The following is a 13,984-nucleotide window of genomic DNA, read 5'->3' as shown; positions in this document are numbered from 1 at the left end:
GCTGCATTACAAGAGAGGCTTCTATTGCTGAATTTATATCAACAGATTACTGTCCGATGTGACCTTAAATCTTTGTGTGCTTGCTCTCGTGATCACAATGTGACAGAGAATTCTAGGAGGCCAAAGGAACCTTGGTAAGGTCCAAAACATAACCCATTCAGCAGAGCACAGAGGGAGGCCTTCAGAATGCTACTAAAATGAAATTTTGCTCAGAAGCAAAATAATGAACAAAAGAGAAATTAAAAGACAGTGTATATCCACTGGAAATGTGATGTAGATTTTAGATATCTGTCTAATTATATATATATAAAGACTTGTAACCCAAGACCATTATAAGAAATATAATAGATATCTGATTGGTCGGTTTTAAATCTTTCAATGATAGCCCAGTTCTATTATTGAGTATAGATAACTCAAGGTAGAACCCAACCTTAATCAAGTATAGCGATTCTGAGCTGCAAAATGTGGAAAACATTTTCCTCTTTGTGGGTTCACCAAATTCCTAGATGAGTTTCCCTCACACCTTTCCTACTATGGGCCTTATTAAATCACTGCCATTCTATGGCCCTGGTTCCCAAAGCTTTGTCCCTGGGTCAGCAGCATCAACATGACCCTTCACGGTCATGTTCAAAGACCTAGAACACCTGGCATGTAATAGGTGCTCAATAAATAATGTTAGTGAATGCACACTATGGGTATGCCTGTCAAAGCATGTTTCCTTATATATAAATGATTGACTATGAAGGATACGGACTTAAGGCACAGACAGAATATTCATAGTATTCACTGCCTGACATAATAATTGCAGGTCATTTTAATAACAGAAACAGCCCCAGCTGGTGTGGCTCAATGGATTGAGTGCCAGCCTGCGAAACAAAGGGTTGCTGGTTCCATTCCTAGTCAGGGCATATGCCTGGGTTGTGGACCAGGTCCCCAGTAGGGGTTGCTCGAGAGGCAACCACACATTGATGTTTCTCTCTTTCTCCCTCCCTTCCCCATCTCTAAAAATAAAAAAATAAAATAAAAAAATAATAGAAACATGTTGCAACTGGAAACGTATTATAAATTCAACTTCTTGGTCTCTCCTTAGGCCCATGAAATCAGACACTCTGGCTGTGGGTCCCACCCTTCTGTTTTAACAACCCTTCTAGTTGAGGCTGCTGCAGCAGCATGCTGACGAGTATGTGAGATACCAAACAACGCTACGAAAAACATAAGCCACTTGGCATTTTCATTTTCAATCCACATGTCTATTCCTTAAGTGTATAGTGCAAGCTTCAGCATCAATTTTGCACGGAGGATTAGTGGTTATAGGGTAGTCTAATTACTCTATCCTTGCCTATTGTTTTACACTTCATATTTTCTATCCGGAAGTTCAACAGTAACATGATTAAAGCAATATTTCATTGTTGGCTCCACCCACCCAACAGCAATGTAACTATTGTGCCCCGTCTCACAACCCCAGGTCTCACACAGATCTCCTTGGCACTCCCCACCTGCAAGACCGAACTTCTTCAATCTCTCCATGTATCCACGTGCGATTCCCATTCCTTCATGTCTCTTTAAATTGTCTTTACGTGGACAACCTCAGATTAAGTGGCCCCTCTTTTCAAAAGCTTCCCCCCTCTCCAAAGCACTTAGTCATGCTTTCTTCTATGTTCCTTCGCACAGCACTTTGATGAAAGGTCATGTTTTCTTTTAATTATTTGTTATATAATGGTTTCCTCCACATCGTGTTATGCCTTTATCAGTGGACAATACTAGACCTGCCACATAGTTGCCACTCAGTAGATATTTGTTCAATGTTGAAAGGTTATTTCAGTGACCATATACCTCATGGTACCAGAATACCAACACTTCTTCCCCAAGTGAAAATAAATCATGAAAGTCAATGACTTTAATATGTTTTGCTTGAAAGTTAGGTAGGGTCCTAAAACAGAATAAATCAGATAACTAATGCATTTGCCTACCATCTACAGAGAACTTTTCTTCTAACAACAATCATGCTAATTGGTAAATATTTACATTTACCAGCTAAATAGCTTGCCACTGAGACTACTCCATATTATGAAGGCACAGCAATCAACAATTCCAATTTTCTCATACTGCAGAACACAGTAGTCTAACAAGCAAAACATATGTAACTTCTAAAACTAGCTAGAATTATTAAGACCTCAGCGACAGTGGGTTGACCAAGAACAACACATTTTTTTAAGAAAGACTGCAATATAAACAAGAAATTATCTGTCTTTCATTGAGGATGGGGAGGCCTATCACAATCCAATTTTCCTTTCACTAACTGAATGATATCCTTTGTTACTTGGGTAGTTTGCAAAGATTAGATTCAGGGAAACATTCCAGGGAATGGTTCTCAGTGGATTTGACCATTAGCAGAATGATCCCGCTTGCAAACACAGACATATCGTTCTAGAAGGCATTTGAACATCTCGTGTAGATTTTAAGGAGCCCACATGTCAATAAAGCAGCACTTTGCATTTTGCATGAAATTATTTTAAATAACTATTTAACATCTCTCTTTTTCCTCCAGCCCCCAAAACCCCCTGCCCTGTGACAGCTGTTACTCTGTTCTCTATGTATGAAAAAGGTGCAGGGATTAAGCAAAAAGAAAACAGAAGAACCCTTTGCTAAAACAACAACAAAAAACTGGTAGATGACAGTGCGCTGATTACCAAGTCGTGTTACCTGGGGTGGTGAACACGCAATACAGTGTACAGGTGATATGTTACAGAACTGTACACCTGAAACCTGTGTAATTTTATTATCCAAGGTCACCCCAAAAAACTCAATTAAAAATTTCTCTAACATACAATAATATCTTTATAATTAGTGGAAATAAAAATGAATAAATAAAACATACATAATTTACATGATGATACGGAAAACTAGAGTACTTCACTTGCCAAAACCTAGCAGCATGTCGCAGTATTAACATTTATGGTTTTTGAAATCATTCAGAATGATTCAATTAAAAGTCTTTCTCAACAATGGTCGAGTTTTGGGGTTCCTAACCATTACAAGGTAGGTAAGGTTTTTATCAGTACTGCAAGCATTAAATACCTTCTATCGTCAAGTTTTTAATGTCCTCAAACACCCTCTCCACTTAGAAAACGTATCAATTTTGCGACAAGTGTCCGAGAAAAATGCAGCATTTGGTAGGTAGAAAGGTCACAGCAGTACCAGAGACGGAAATAGCATGGGATTTAGAGTCCAGCATGCTGGGCTCCAGCTTTGTCTCTTCCACTTACCTTGAGCAAACTATGTAACCTCTCAAAGCTCATCCTGAATATTTCCCTCATGAGGCCCTTGGAGTGCCGTTTCATTAAAATATAACTCTCAATAGCATTATTAATATGAGGACATACAGGAAAAATAAGTTCCTGATCTTCACCATTTCTGAAATGGGCATTTCTGCTATTTCCTGTAGCAACAGTCATCTTCCTACAACAATCATACCGAATGATTCAAGTGTTCCCCAAGCCTTGTATGAGCTGCTTATCATCCTCTAGCAATGCAGTTCACTGTCTTTTATCCTCTCTGCTGATCTAACTCTTCCTGACACCAATTAGAAGTGAGAAACAGGAAGGCAGGAGAATAGCGGTCTGTTAGGTCTCCGGTGAGCGTTCCATGACGCAATAGCATGCTCAATTAATTCTCTTAAATAAGCAGGTCCCTTATATAGTAGTAACACACAAGCGGGTGAGAGTAGGTTCATAGTTGTCAGTACGTGACACACACAGTTTATTCGTCAATAGTATTTATTTATGCTTGTATTATTTATTTCTATCCTGTAAGACTACTTTTGCCAACCCCTGTATATACATACATTAGCTATATATAAATTTAGAATTGACGCAGAAGAAAGGCATATATATATTATTACATCTTTTAGTGAAACAATGTTTTCTCCCTATGTCCCAGGATCTTCCTTTGATATAGTGAAACCATTTCATTAACTTTAATCATAACATGCTGACCCAGTGTGTGTGCATATTGAGGGCATAAATTGGCATAGAGAGTGTAGCACGATTATAAAACAATTAAATGTTCTCTTCTCCCTGTTCCATCCAAAGAAGGTAGCCAAAAGCAAACTGAAGAAAGAAATAAGCTGGCCTCAGAGGAAAATTACATAAATATATAATTCTTTCAATTCAGAAAATACATTACACAATGTCAAAAATCGCTAAATTTTATGTTTATGTTTTCCTTTTTGTAAAACTCTTAATATATGTTTTCGCACAAAGCAGACATGGACATACAAGGAAAACAAGACTTGAAGAATTAGAATTTTATGTTTACCTTTCTTTCCAAAATGAATTCAAGTGTTGATATAGTGATTTTCCCTAAGGCTGCAGGGGACAGAGCTCTGTAAAGAAGCCCGATTTACTGACTCACAACTTTAGTGCTAATTTGCTTTATACCGTGCTCATCGTGCTGGCTAAAAGGTAAATTATAAGGAATGCTTGGGAAAGGTATGTTATATCAATTAACTCATGTTATTGTTATCTTGAGTTAATCCTGGTTTGTTTTGTAAAGATTTTTAAAATTTATGTTTAGAGGGAGAGAAACATCCATGCGCTACGGAAACATTGATTGCTTGCCTCTTGCACGCCCCCAACTGGGGACCTGGCCCACAACCCAGGCATGTGCCCTGACTGGGAATCGAACCGGCAATCTCTTGGTTTGTGGGATGACATCAAACCCGCTGAGCCACACCAGTCAGGGCTAGTCCTGGGTTTTTATGGACATATACGTCATGGCAATGAACATATAAACTTATTATCATATCAGGAGCTCTTGTGAAGTTCTTAGACATAACCAGTAACACATTTCCACTTCATTTAAGTCAAATATAAAGTATACTGCTTTTGGAAGAATCACACAAAACAGTATATAGCAGGGGTGTCAAACTCATTTTCCCTGGGGGCCATATCAGCCTCGCGGTTGCCTTCAAAGGGCCAAATGTAATTGTAGGACTGTATACATGTAACTACTCCTTAACTAGGGACAAGGAGCTCTACATTCAGCCCTTTGAAGGCAACCAAGAGGCTGATGTGGCCCCCAAGGAAAATGAGTTTGACATCCCTGATAGGCTATAGAGAGAGGATGGAAATAAAGATAATTACTAAATCCAGTATAAGACCATAACTATCACATAACTCATTGGGCGATGGTTTAAATCTTTCAATTGTTCTCATAGTAAATATTTGTCCCCACAGATTGCTTTTTCTTGAACACAAACATCAAGCAAACTGTATAACCAAATTAATTCTGGTCATGATTTCAAAAGTGTACTTGCCTTAAATAAGCTTATGTGGATGAACTTGTATGAATGAACAAGGATCTTATTACGTGAATTATATTTGTGGTATATTTTTTTTGAAAATTATAAAGTATCTACAAATATATGAATAGAATATTTACCTTGAAATAATCTTTTTTAGCAATGGCTTTGTGCTTCTGTGGAGGTAAACAATGTTTGCTTATCTTTAGAGAATAGATGTGATAAGTCACACTCTAGTAGAAATTTTTAGCATTGAAGGTTAATAGAAGAGTTATTTTGACAAAGAGACAGGACCTATTTTAAAGTGCTACCATAAAGTGGAAAAGCAGTTGGATTTACTACAAAGGTACATTTGGCTTCAAATGATACGACGTAATAAGGCTATATTTAATCACGTTTTTCCCTTAAAATACCCCTTATGGAGCTTTACCAAATAACAAGGAACTACTTTGCGATCTCTCTGTACTTTACAAATACTATGTAAATGTGTATGTATGCCTCCCTGATGAATCATTTTAATTGACCAGATTCATTTTTACTGCTGTGTGCGTTTGTTTTTGTCTAATTGACCCCTTAGACAGATGATCATTTTTCATTGCTTCATCTCTCCTGGTAAAGTCTTCTTCGACACGTTCTTTTCCATTCAGAATTTTTCCTTTTTGGCTTATACTCAGTGTATATTTCATTAGCTGTACTACGGACCAGAACACGCTGACTGTATTTATTGAGTCACTAGTAATTATCATCCTTGGGGTTACAAAGGAAACACGTTCCTGCCTTCGGTGTGTTCCCATTTTCTCAGTCGGAGTGTCTTGCTCTTTGATGTTCCTCTCTTCAGAGCAGCGATTTTCCACCGGGGTGCCATGAGAGTTTTTAAAACATGCAACACCTGGCTATTTAGTCATGGGCACCGACCTCTTTTCCCTTAGACGGTCAAAAAAGAAAAAATCACAACAGGCAACATAACAATAGTCGTCTGCTATGAAGGAATCAAAATTATATCTATTTTTGTCAGAGTGGCAAAAAAATATATAGTATATTTTGGGGAGTGCTGCAGAATTTTAGTAATTAGTTTACGTGTGCCATGACACGAAAACACTTGAAAATCACCCTTTCAGAGTCTTTTGGTGTGTAGAGCTTTAATCGTAGAGGTTTCCCTGGTACTGAACCCCCACAGCCCACTCAGCGCTATTCCATTTGGCAGTTATCCAACATCTTCTAAATGTGTAGGTTCCAAGAGCTCTGAAGATGCAAGTTGAACTAATTCCGTGTCTCCTACAGGCCTAGATTTCTGCTGAGCGCCATGTAGTGATGCAACAAGCATGCGTCAAATGACGCACGCCACAGTTATGCCCATCTTTTGGTATCACCGAGTGGCTTCATGGAACCCATTAGCTTTCTCTAATTCTCATTATCTTCGAAAGTGTAATAAATAAAATTTAGCGATGTACCTAAGGTCTTGATGAGACAAAGTCAGACAACATGGGAAATATATTGTTTCAAGTTCTCTAAATGAAAAATCAACATGCACACACACATAAAAATTATCTCTAAATATTTTTCCTCTGTCATTATAAACATTTATTTATATTCCTCATACCTAGGATATGCCCAAATATGAAACTTTTATATTTGAAAAAATGACTTTCCTGATCTAATTTTAATTGGTTTAGGTAGAAGATTTATAAAATAAACGAAATCAATGGGAGTTGAATTTGGAGAGAGGGATACTTGGGTAAAAGCAGCCAGTGCACTCAGGAATGTGGTTATTCTACAGCTTTTAACTATGGGCCCTCTGTCCTGCCTGGGATGGCTCAGGTGGCTGGAGCACTGTCCCATAGAATGAAAAGTCCTGGGTTTGATTCCCGGACAGGGCACATAACCAGGTTGTGGGTTTGACCCCCCATTCGGGGCACATATGAGAAAGCAATCAATCGATGTTTCTCTCTCTCTCCTTACCGCTCTCTCTGTAAGAGCAATGGGAAAAAAAAAAGTCCTCAGGTGAGGATAAAGAAAAAAATAATAATAATAATAAAATATGGGCAGTTATAAGGGTTGGGAAAATTGCTCTAAGGCAGTGCCAACAGTGTATTCATAGAAGATAAGACACCTAACTGAGGTCTGCTTATTAGCACAGGGATTGTGGTAAATGGTATTTGAAAAGGTCAGTGTATAGAGTGGGATGATGTGTTTCGATTTCTGGAATGAGAATTCACATTGGGTTTGTCTTTCTCGTGGTTACACATCTTATTAAAAAGAACTCATTGATTTAATTCTAAGATTCAGAGTATTACGTTAGGTGTATTATTTCAAAAATCTCTTTATAATGCTGATTTGTCTATGCATTTCTTTGAAAGCTTTTATCTGTTGCCTATGTCAAAATTCCTAATATAAGAACATTTTAAAGAGGATGCTAGATACAGAAATTAAACCATACATACTCATCTGGTCAATATTCTGAGAATTATGAATTCCCATCTTAAATATTTCAGTTTATTTTTCATTTACTCTTGTTCATTTGCATTATTATAACATATTCTTTTTAATTTTTATACCCTATTGAGTTAAAAAACTTGAGATTGTAAAAAGGTATATTCTTCAGCTTATTGTGTAAAGCTCTGTGATACCAATTAATAAATTATTAACTCAGTAAGTAAATACAGATGGAATTTGATTAGTTAAAATTCAGTAACTTGATTTCTTGTCAATATACTACAGGGTACACAGCAAAATTCTGCTATTAAATACCACAAAGCACGGATGATACACTATAGCCTTTCATAACAGTAAACAGTCCATTATTTAGATCACATCACCCAGTGCGTTGTTCTGAATCCATTACCGAGACTTTCACAAAATGAGACAGACCCATGAAAAATTCGTGTATATTGCACGTCAGGCATCGTGCTAGGAATTTTTACATATAGTGTCTCTTAGTCCTCACAAGACAATGCAAAATAACCACTTAAAGCCTTCAATATAGGGCCCGTATTTTATTAGCTTTATATTCCCATTATCTGGATTTGATTTACTAGGTAGGCACTCAATACGTAGGTATACACACATACACGATGGAAAGATGAAGGAACTGACTGACAAAGCATTTGGTCTGCCCAAATGCAGAATTATTAAATTTAAATCCAAGTCTTTCTCACCTTGAAATCCACATAAACCTCCTTTAACTGCACTCTTCATGCTCATTTTCAAGATAAGAATATTTTACTCTATGTACATATATAATTATCTAGCATCATGCTATCAATCATGAGTGAGTTCCCATTGTAAAATCAATACATATTATTAAGAGGATGGGTTGATTGCTGCAGAAGGAGAGGATAAACTGATCATCAGACAGAGTCAAGGCAGTTATATCAGTTTTTCTTGAACTTGGTAAAGACCGAGAAAGACAAAATATATCATTTCAAAACAATAAAAATCCCTTATATCGTCTTTTAATCTGTGACATAGTCTAGGTACTTGATGGAAGATTGCTGTTAATAATCCTCTGATGACTGATATCCTATCAAGAACAACCAAAGGTACATGTTGCCAAATTAAATAATTTCTCTTTATCATATATTCTGCTGCTTCTCCTTCATTAGTTAAAAGTCATTGTAATATGCCCAGATTTGCATAGCTAATATGAAATGATACTCTGAAAAAACAATATGGACATTTAAAGTAAACAGGTACACAGTTCATTTTGAATATTCAGCCGACTCATATTGCATCTTAAAAACAGAAGTAACAAAATATCCTTACCTTAGAAAATTGTGCATTTATCCATTTTGTGAATGTTTTCTTTTGAACATCTTCTCTTTCATCTACAATGGAAAATAAAACAAAAAGCTTAAGAGTTCAGCAGCAATTTTGAATATCATTCATGTTTTATAATCAAAATAACTTTGTTACACATTGGTGTTATTTTATATATTATTAAATTTATTGATAAATGAAATTAAACATGAGCGATGTTGGTATTGGATACGAAAACGAAAATGAAATCTGAAAAATAACTGATATGCTCAATTCCATGCTCATTCAACTATTATATAAAAGCATTACAGAAAAAAAGTCTCATCTAAATAAATGAAATACTACTTATTTCCCCCTAATAAGTAGATACTCTAGTATAAGCAGAAGAACCCATATATCTGTCATTGCTTCTGGAAAATTATTCCTGAGCCTTTCCTCTTAACCCTTACTGCCAATCCATGTAGAAATGACTTTTCGCTGCTTTGCAATGCCTGCATGCTCTAACACAGGCCACTAGCATAGCCAACTCCCATCCTAGGGGAGGTTTATTAATAATCAGCAGCATGGTTTACTTATCTTTGCATCCCTGAAATTAACACATTGTCTGGACAGATGAACAGTTCAGCAAGTATTTCCTCAATAACTTTAAAGGAGGGGGAACCTTACCACTCCAAAAATTTTAGTACCTCTTTTCATCTAAAACTCAGGAAATTTTGAATTGAAATGCAAATGATACTCTTCATGGATTACATATAAATACTCAAGGGAAAAAATCCCCCAAGGACTTCTCATAACATGAGATTAGCGGGGTAAATGATTAAGGAACAGCTTCACAGAACTCATACTTCTAAAAATTATCTTTTCTTTCCTAAATTAGAAATTAGTATTGAGTCAAACGGACAGAAAAATCATTAATCTTGATTTCTTAAAATGGCTTTTCTGAAGCCAAAGCCTATCTTTGAATTATTGTAAATGTAATCATGTTAGTCAGTGCTCAATAAATGAGTACATTTTTCAAAGATTTAAAATGGAGATATTTCACATTTTATTTGTGCAGGTCAAAAGAAATCTTACTGAAATACTCTGATAAAATAAACTTATTTTCTCTCATATTATTTTTCAGTTTCCGTTGCTTCTCCGAATAACAGATGATATAAAGAATTACCATCCCCATGACAAATGTATCCATTCACTATGATTATCTTTTATCTTTAACACACATTATTTTTAAAAGATTTTATGTATTTATTTTTAGAGAGAGGGGAACGGAGGGAGAAACAGAGGAAGAGAAACATCAATGTGTGGTTGCCTCTCATGCATCTCCCACCACGGACCGGGCCCCACAACTGAGACATTTACCCCGGCCTGGAATCGAACTGGCGACCACCCTGGTTTGCAGGCCCACACTCAATCCACGGAGCCACATCAGCCAGAACTAAAACACATTATTAATCCATAAGTACATACTCTTAAGCAATATCAGAGGTAAGAGTGGATAAATAAACCTGAAACTCTTTTCGTGGATGAGAAAGTTTTAGTCAGCATCACAGAATGCTTTCTTCTTATTTAATAATGTTACTTCCATGAGCTGCTATGTAAGTACATAGTAAAATATCAGCATTGGCCATACAATATAAGATAAATCACAATGGAAGTCTTTTGTTTGTTGACAACTGTGAATAAATAAAAATAGATAATAATAGTTTTCAGATCTAATAAGAATAAAGAGAACATTTCAAATGGCCAAAATGTAACCATTTTCACTGACTTGCTGTAGAAAGACTAGCCTGTATATATATTTCTCAGCGCGGTGTGTGTATGTGTACACACACGTACAATGAACTAAAATTGTGCTCTCCATGACTTGAGTTACATTTGCAAAATAATGTAATGACCTTTTTTGCAACTCCACTTAATCATTCCTACATGTGTATGCATACCCTATCTATCAGATATGGGAGAGTAAATGTCATCTGAAAGCATTCATTCAGAGGTTTTTATTTATTTTTACTTCGAAAAAGATTTTATTTATTTATTCTTAGAGAGAAGGGAAGGGAGGGACACAGAGAGGGAGAGAAACATCGTTCAATTGGTTTGTGCCCTGACTGGGAAGTGAACCAGCAACCTCTCATTTCACAGGATGACGCCCAACCAACTGAGCTACACGGGCCAGGGCCAGCATTATTTACAATCACCAAGATATGGAAGCAGCCGAAGTGTCCGTCAGTAGATGAGTGGATAAAACAACTATGGCACATTTACATAATGGAATACTACTTGGTTGTAAAAAAAGAAGAAAGTTTTACCCTTCGCGACAGCATGGATGGAACTGGAGAGCATTATGCTAAGTGAAATAAGCCAGTCAGAGGAAAACAAACACCATATGATTTGACTCTTATGTGGAATCTAATGAACTAACAAGCAAAAAGAGACAGACTCATAGACAGGGAGTGGGTTGACAGCTATGGGGGTTAGGTTAGGGGATGTAGGGGATGGGGGGACTGAGAAAAAAGGGAAAAGGGCTCATGGATGTGGACCACAGTATGGGGATTGCTGAGGGGAAGTGGGTATAAGAGGAGTAAATAGTAATGAAGAAAATACAGTAAAGATGAAATAAAAAATAAATAAAACATACCCAACCATCTTCACCAAAAGCTGAGTAAGAAGACATTTGAAAAGATTTGTTCCAGATGCTTTTAAGTGAAAAGTAGGGAGGAAGGCAATATTTTTATTGTTTTCATTTATATATGCAAAAAGCAGTGTGCAGATAGGCCTTAAGTGCAGGAGAAAAACCTTGACATTACGTGCAAATGACCTTTATTATATAAACACCTTCACTAGATGTCATCTCTCTCCTTGTCTGCTTTGAATACAAGAAAAATGCACTTCCAATAAAATAAATTACTCGCTAATGTTTTATTGTGGTATAGTAACATTTACTTTCTTTAACATGATAAATATTAAGGTAACTCATTATATTATTATTATTATAAAATATATAAAATGTTGTAATGCCTTATTGCTCACAAAACCGTTTTGCATACATTATTTCAATCCACATGTAATTTGTCATTTTATAGGTTAAAAGGATACAAGGTCAAAAGGAATAAAGCTATGAGGTGCCAGAGATGAACCTGATATGGATTATTTGAATCAAAGTTCATGGCTTTTCACCCTGACCAGTTTATATTGTAATTGCACAGATAATATGGAATGCCATCAAATAATCAGAGTCACAAAAGCTGAATATATTCACATATATACAAAACAACTATGAATTCAGAGCCTCTGTTTTGAACAACCTGAGGAGTTCCTAGATTTTACAAGGCATACCCTGCATGGATTTATCCAGAATGAAAACCTGAACCTTCCTTATGAGGCTAGATGATTCATTGGTTGATAGTTTAATTCAAAATGCTCATGTATTTACTCATTGATATTTAGTGTTCAGTTTTTGCCATATATTAACATTATGGACATATGTAACATTCAACAATCACCCAAATTTTCTTTGCACATTACAATCTCCATAAACCTGTACCTGGCACGATAATAGTCTGCCTTTTTTCACGTATTTTATCTTAACTATCCCATCCTTTAGTTTCCTACTAGAGATTCCACCATAATCTACATCTTCATCCATTCTCTTTCAGCTTGTAGCCTTAGGATAAATTACTGGGTTAATGTTACGGGAACTTTTACGGCTTTTACTAAATACCGTCATATTGCTTTTCCAATGATCATACCAATTTTTAGTGGTACCAGAAAGAAAGGGGTGATGCGATTGGTATGAGTTTTTGTTGCTTTTGCTTTTAAAGTGATTGCTGCTTTATTAGGCATGAGCAAATAGTTGATGCTTGCTGAAATTTGAGTCTGATAACTAACGAAGTACAACGTGTTCCATACATGTATCAAATTCTTTTCTACTTTTATCAAAATACCTGCTTATTTCCTCTGCTCATGTGTCTATTGAGTACTTGAAATTCTAAAATTAATTGGACTGAGATCATCAATCAGTAGTTCTTAAATATTATAAGATGTGGACTCCATTTGATTACCTGCTAAAATAATGATTCTTCTCTGCAGAAAAAAATGACTAGACAGACATATTTACATACAGTTTCATGGGATTCACTGACTTTCCCACAGAAGATGCCTCTTACCATGAAATCTAAGGTAAGAATCACTACTGTAAATTAAGCTATTATTCCTAGTCAATGAATGAACATCTGTCCCCAAGTGGTCATATTCCTTTTAATATTCACTTCATTTTGATTGGGCTGGTATTTTTATAGTTTTACATATTTAAATCTACCCATTTCCATTGGCATTTCCCAGGTTACTTAAAAGTTGATCATTTTAAGCATGATCAATTATATATCCATAGCTAATCTAAACTCGATATACATAGACATACATCTATAAATTGTTACAGAGTTTAGAGTCTATTTCCATCTCTTAAGACAATGTATGTTATTATAGACACACAGACTAAGAGCCATTAATGGGAAATTAGCAACAAAGAGAATGGGAAAAGAAGAATCTAAAATCTGTTTTTCCCAGGAAGTGATTATCTATATGCTCCTCTTTAGTCATTTCAAGTAGCACATATTCTATTGCATTTTCTCTAGGGCTTGTTTATAACTGATTTTCTTTTCCTAATAAAATATGCCAGGGTGTATTAATGTGAGAGGCAAGGAAGAAAGTCTCTTTTAGAAAAATTTACTTGGAAACTGTGCCCTGCAGGTACCAAAGAGTGAAGAACTACTACTTTATAAATTGGAAAAAATGACCAGCATTGTATTTTATTCCCTCTATGGGGAAAAGCCGTATAAAATTAGTTTTCTACCATGACATAAAAATTGTATTTTATTTCAGAACTAATTAACCCTTTCCAAGAAAGCCATTTTTATTCAGTAAACGTGG

At 35.9% G+C, this 13,984-nt stretch overlaps 1 protein-coding gene across 3 annotated transcripts in view; it reads right to left on the bottom strand.

Moving 5' to 3' along the window:
- The window catches only part of DMD (dystrophin), a 1,965,474-nt gene that overhangs the window by 1,673,033 nt on the left and 278,457 nt on the right, over positions 1 to 13,984 (bottom strand). For all 3 annotated transcript variants that reach the window (XM_053917632.1, XM_053917633.2, XM_053917631.1), the window contains exon 2: positions 9,065 to 9,126. In XM_053917632.1, the coding sequence (XP_053773607.1) occupies positions 9,065 to 9,126 (62 nt within the window). The remainder of the gene's footprint in view (positions 1 to 9,064; positions 9,127 to 13,984) is intronic.

Source organism: Desmodus rotundus, chromosome X (assembly GCF_022682495.2).
Source record: "Desmodus rotundus isolate HL8 chromosome X, HLdesRot8A.1, whole genome shotgun sequence".
NCBI classification, from domain to species: domain Eukaryota; kingdom Metazoa; phylum Chordata; class Mammalia; order Chiroptera; family Phyllostomidae; genus Desmodus; species Desmodus rotundus.
This window is presented reverse-complemented; position numbering and strand designations above follow the sequence as displayed.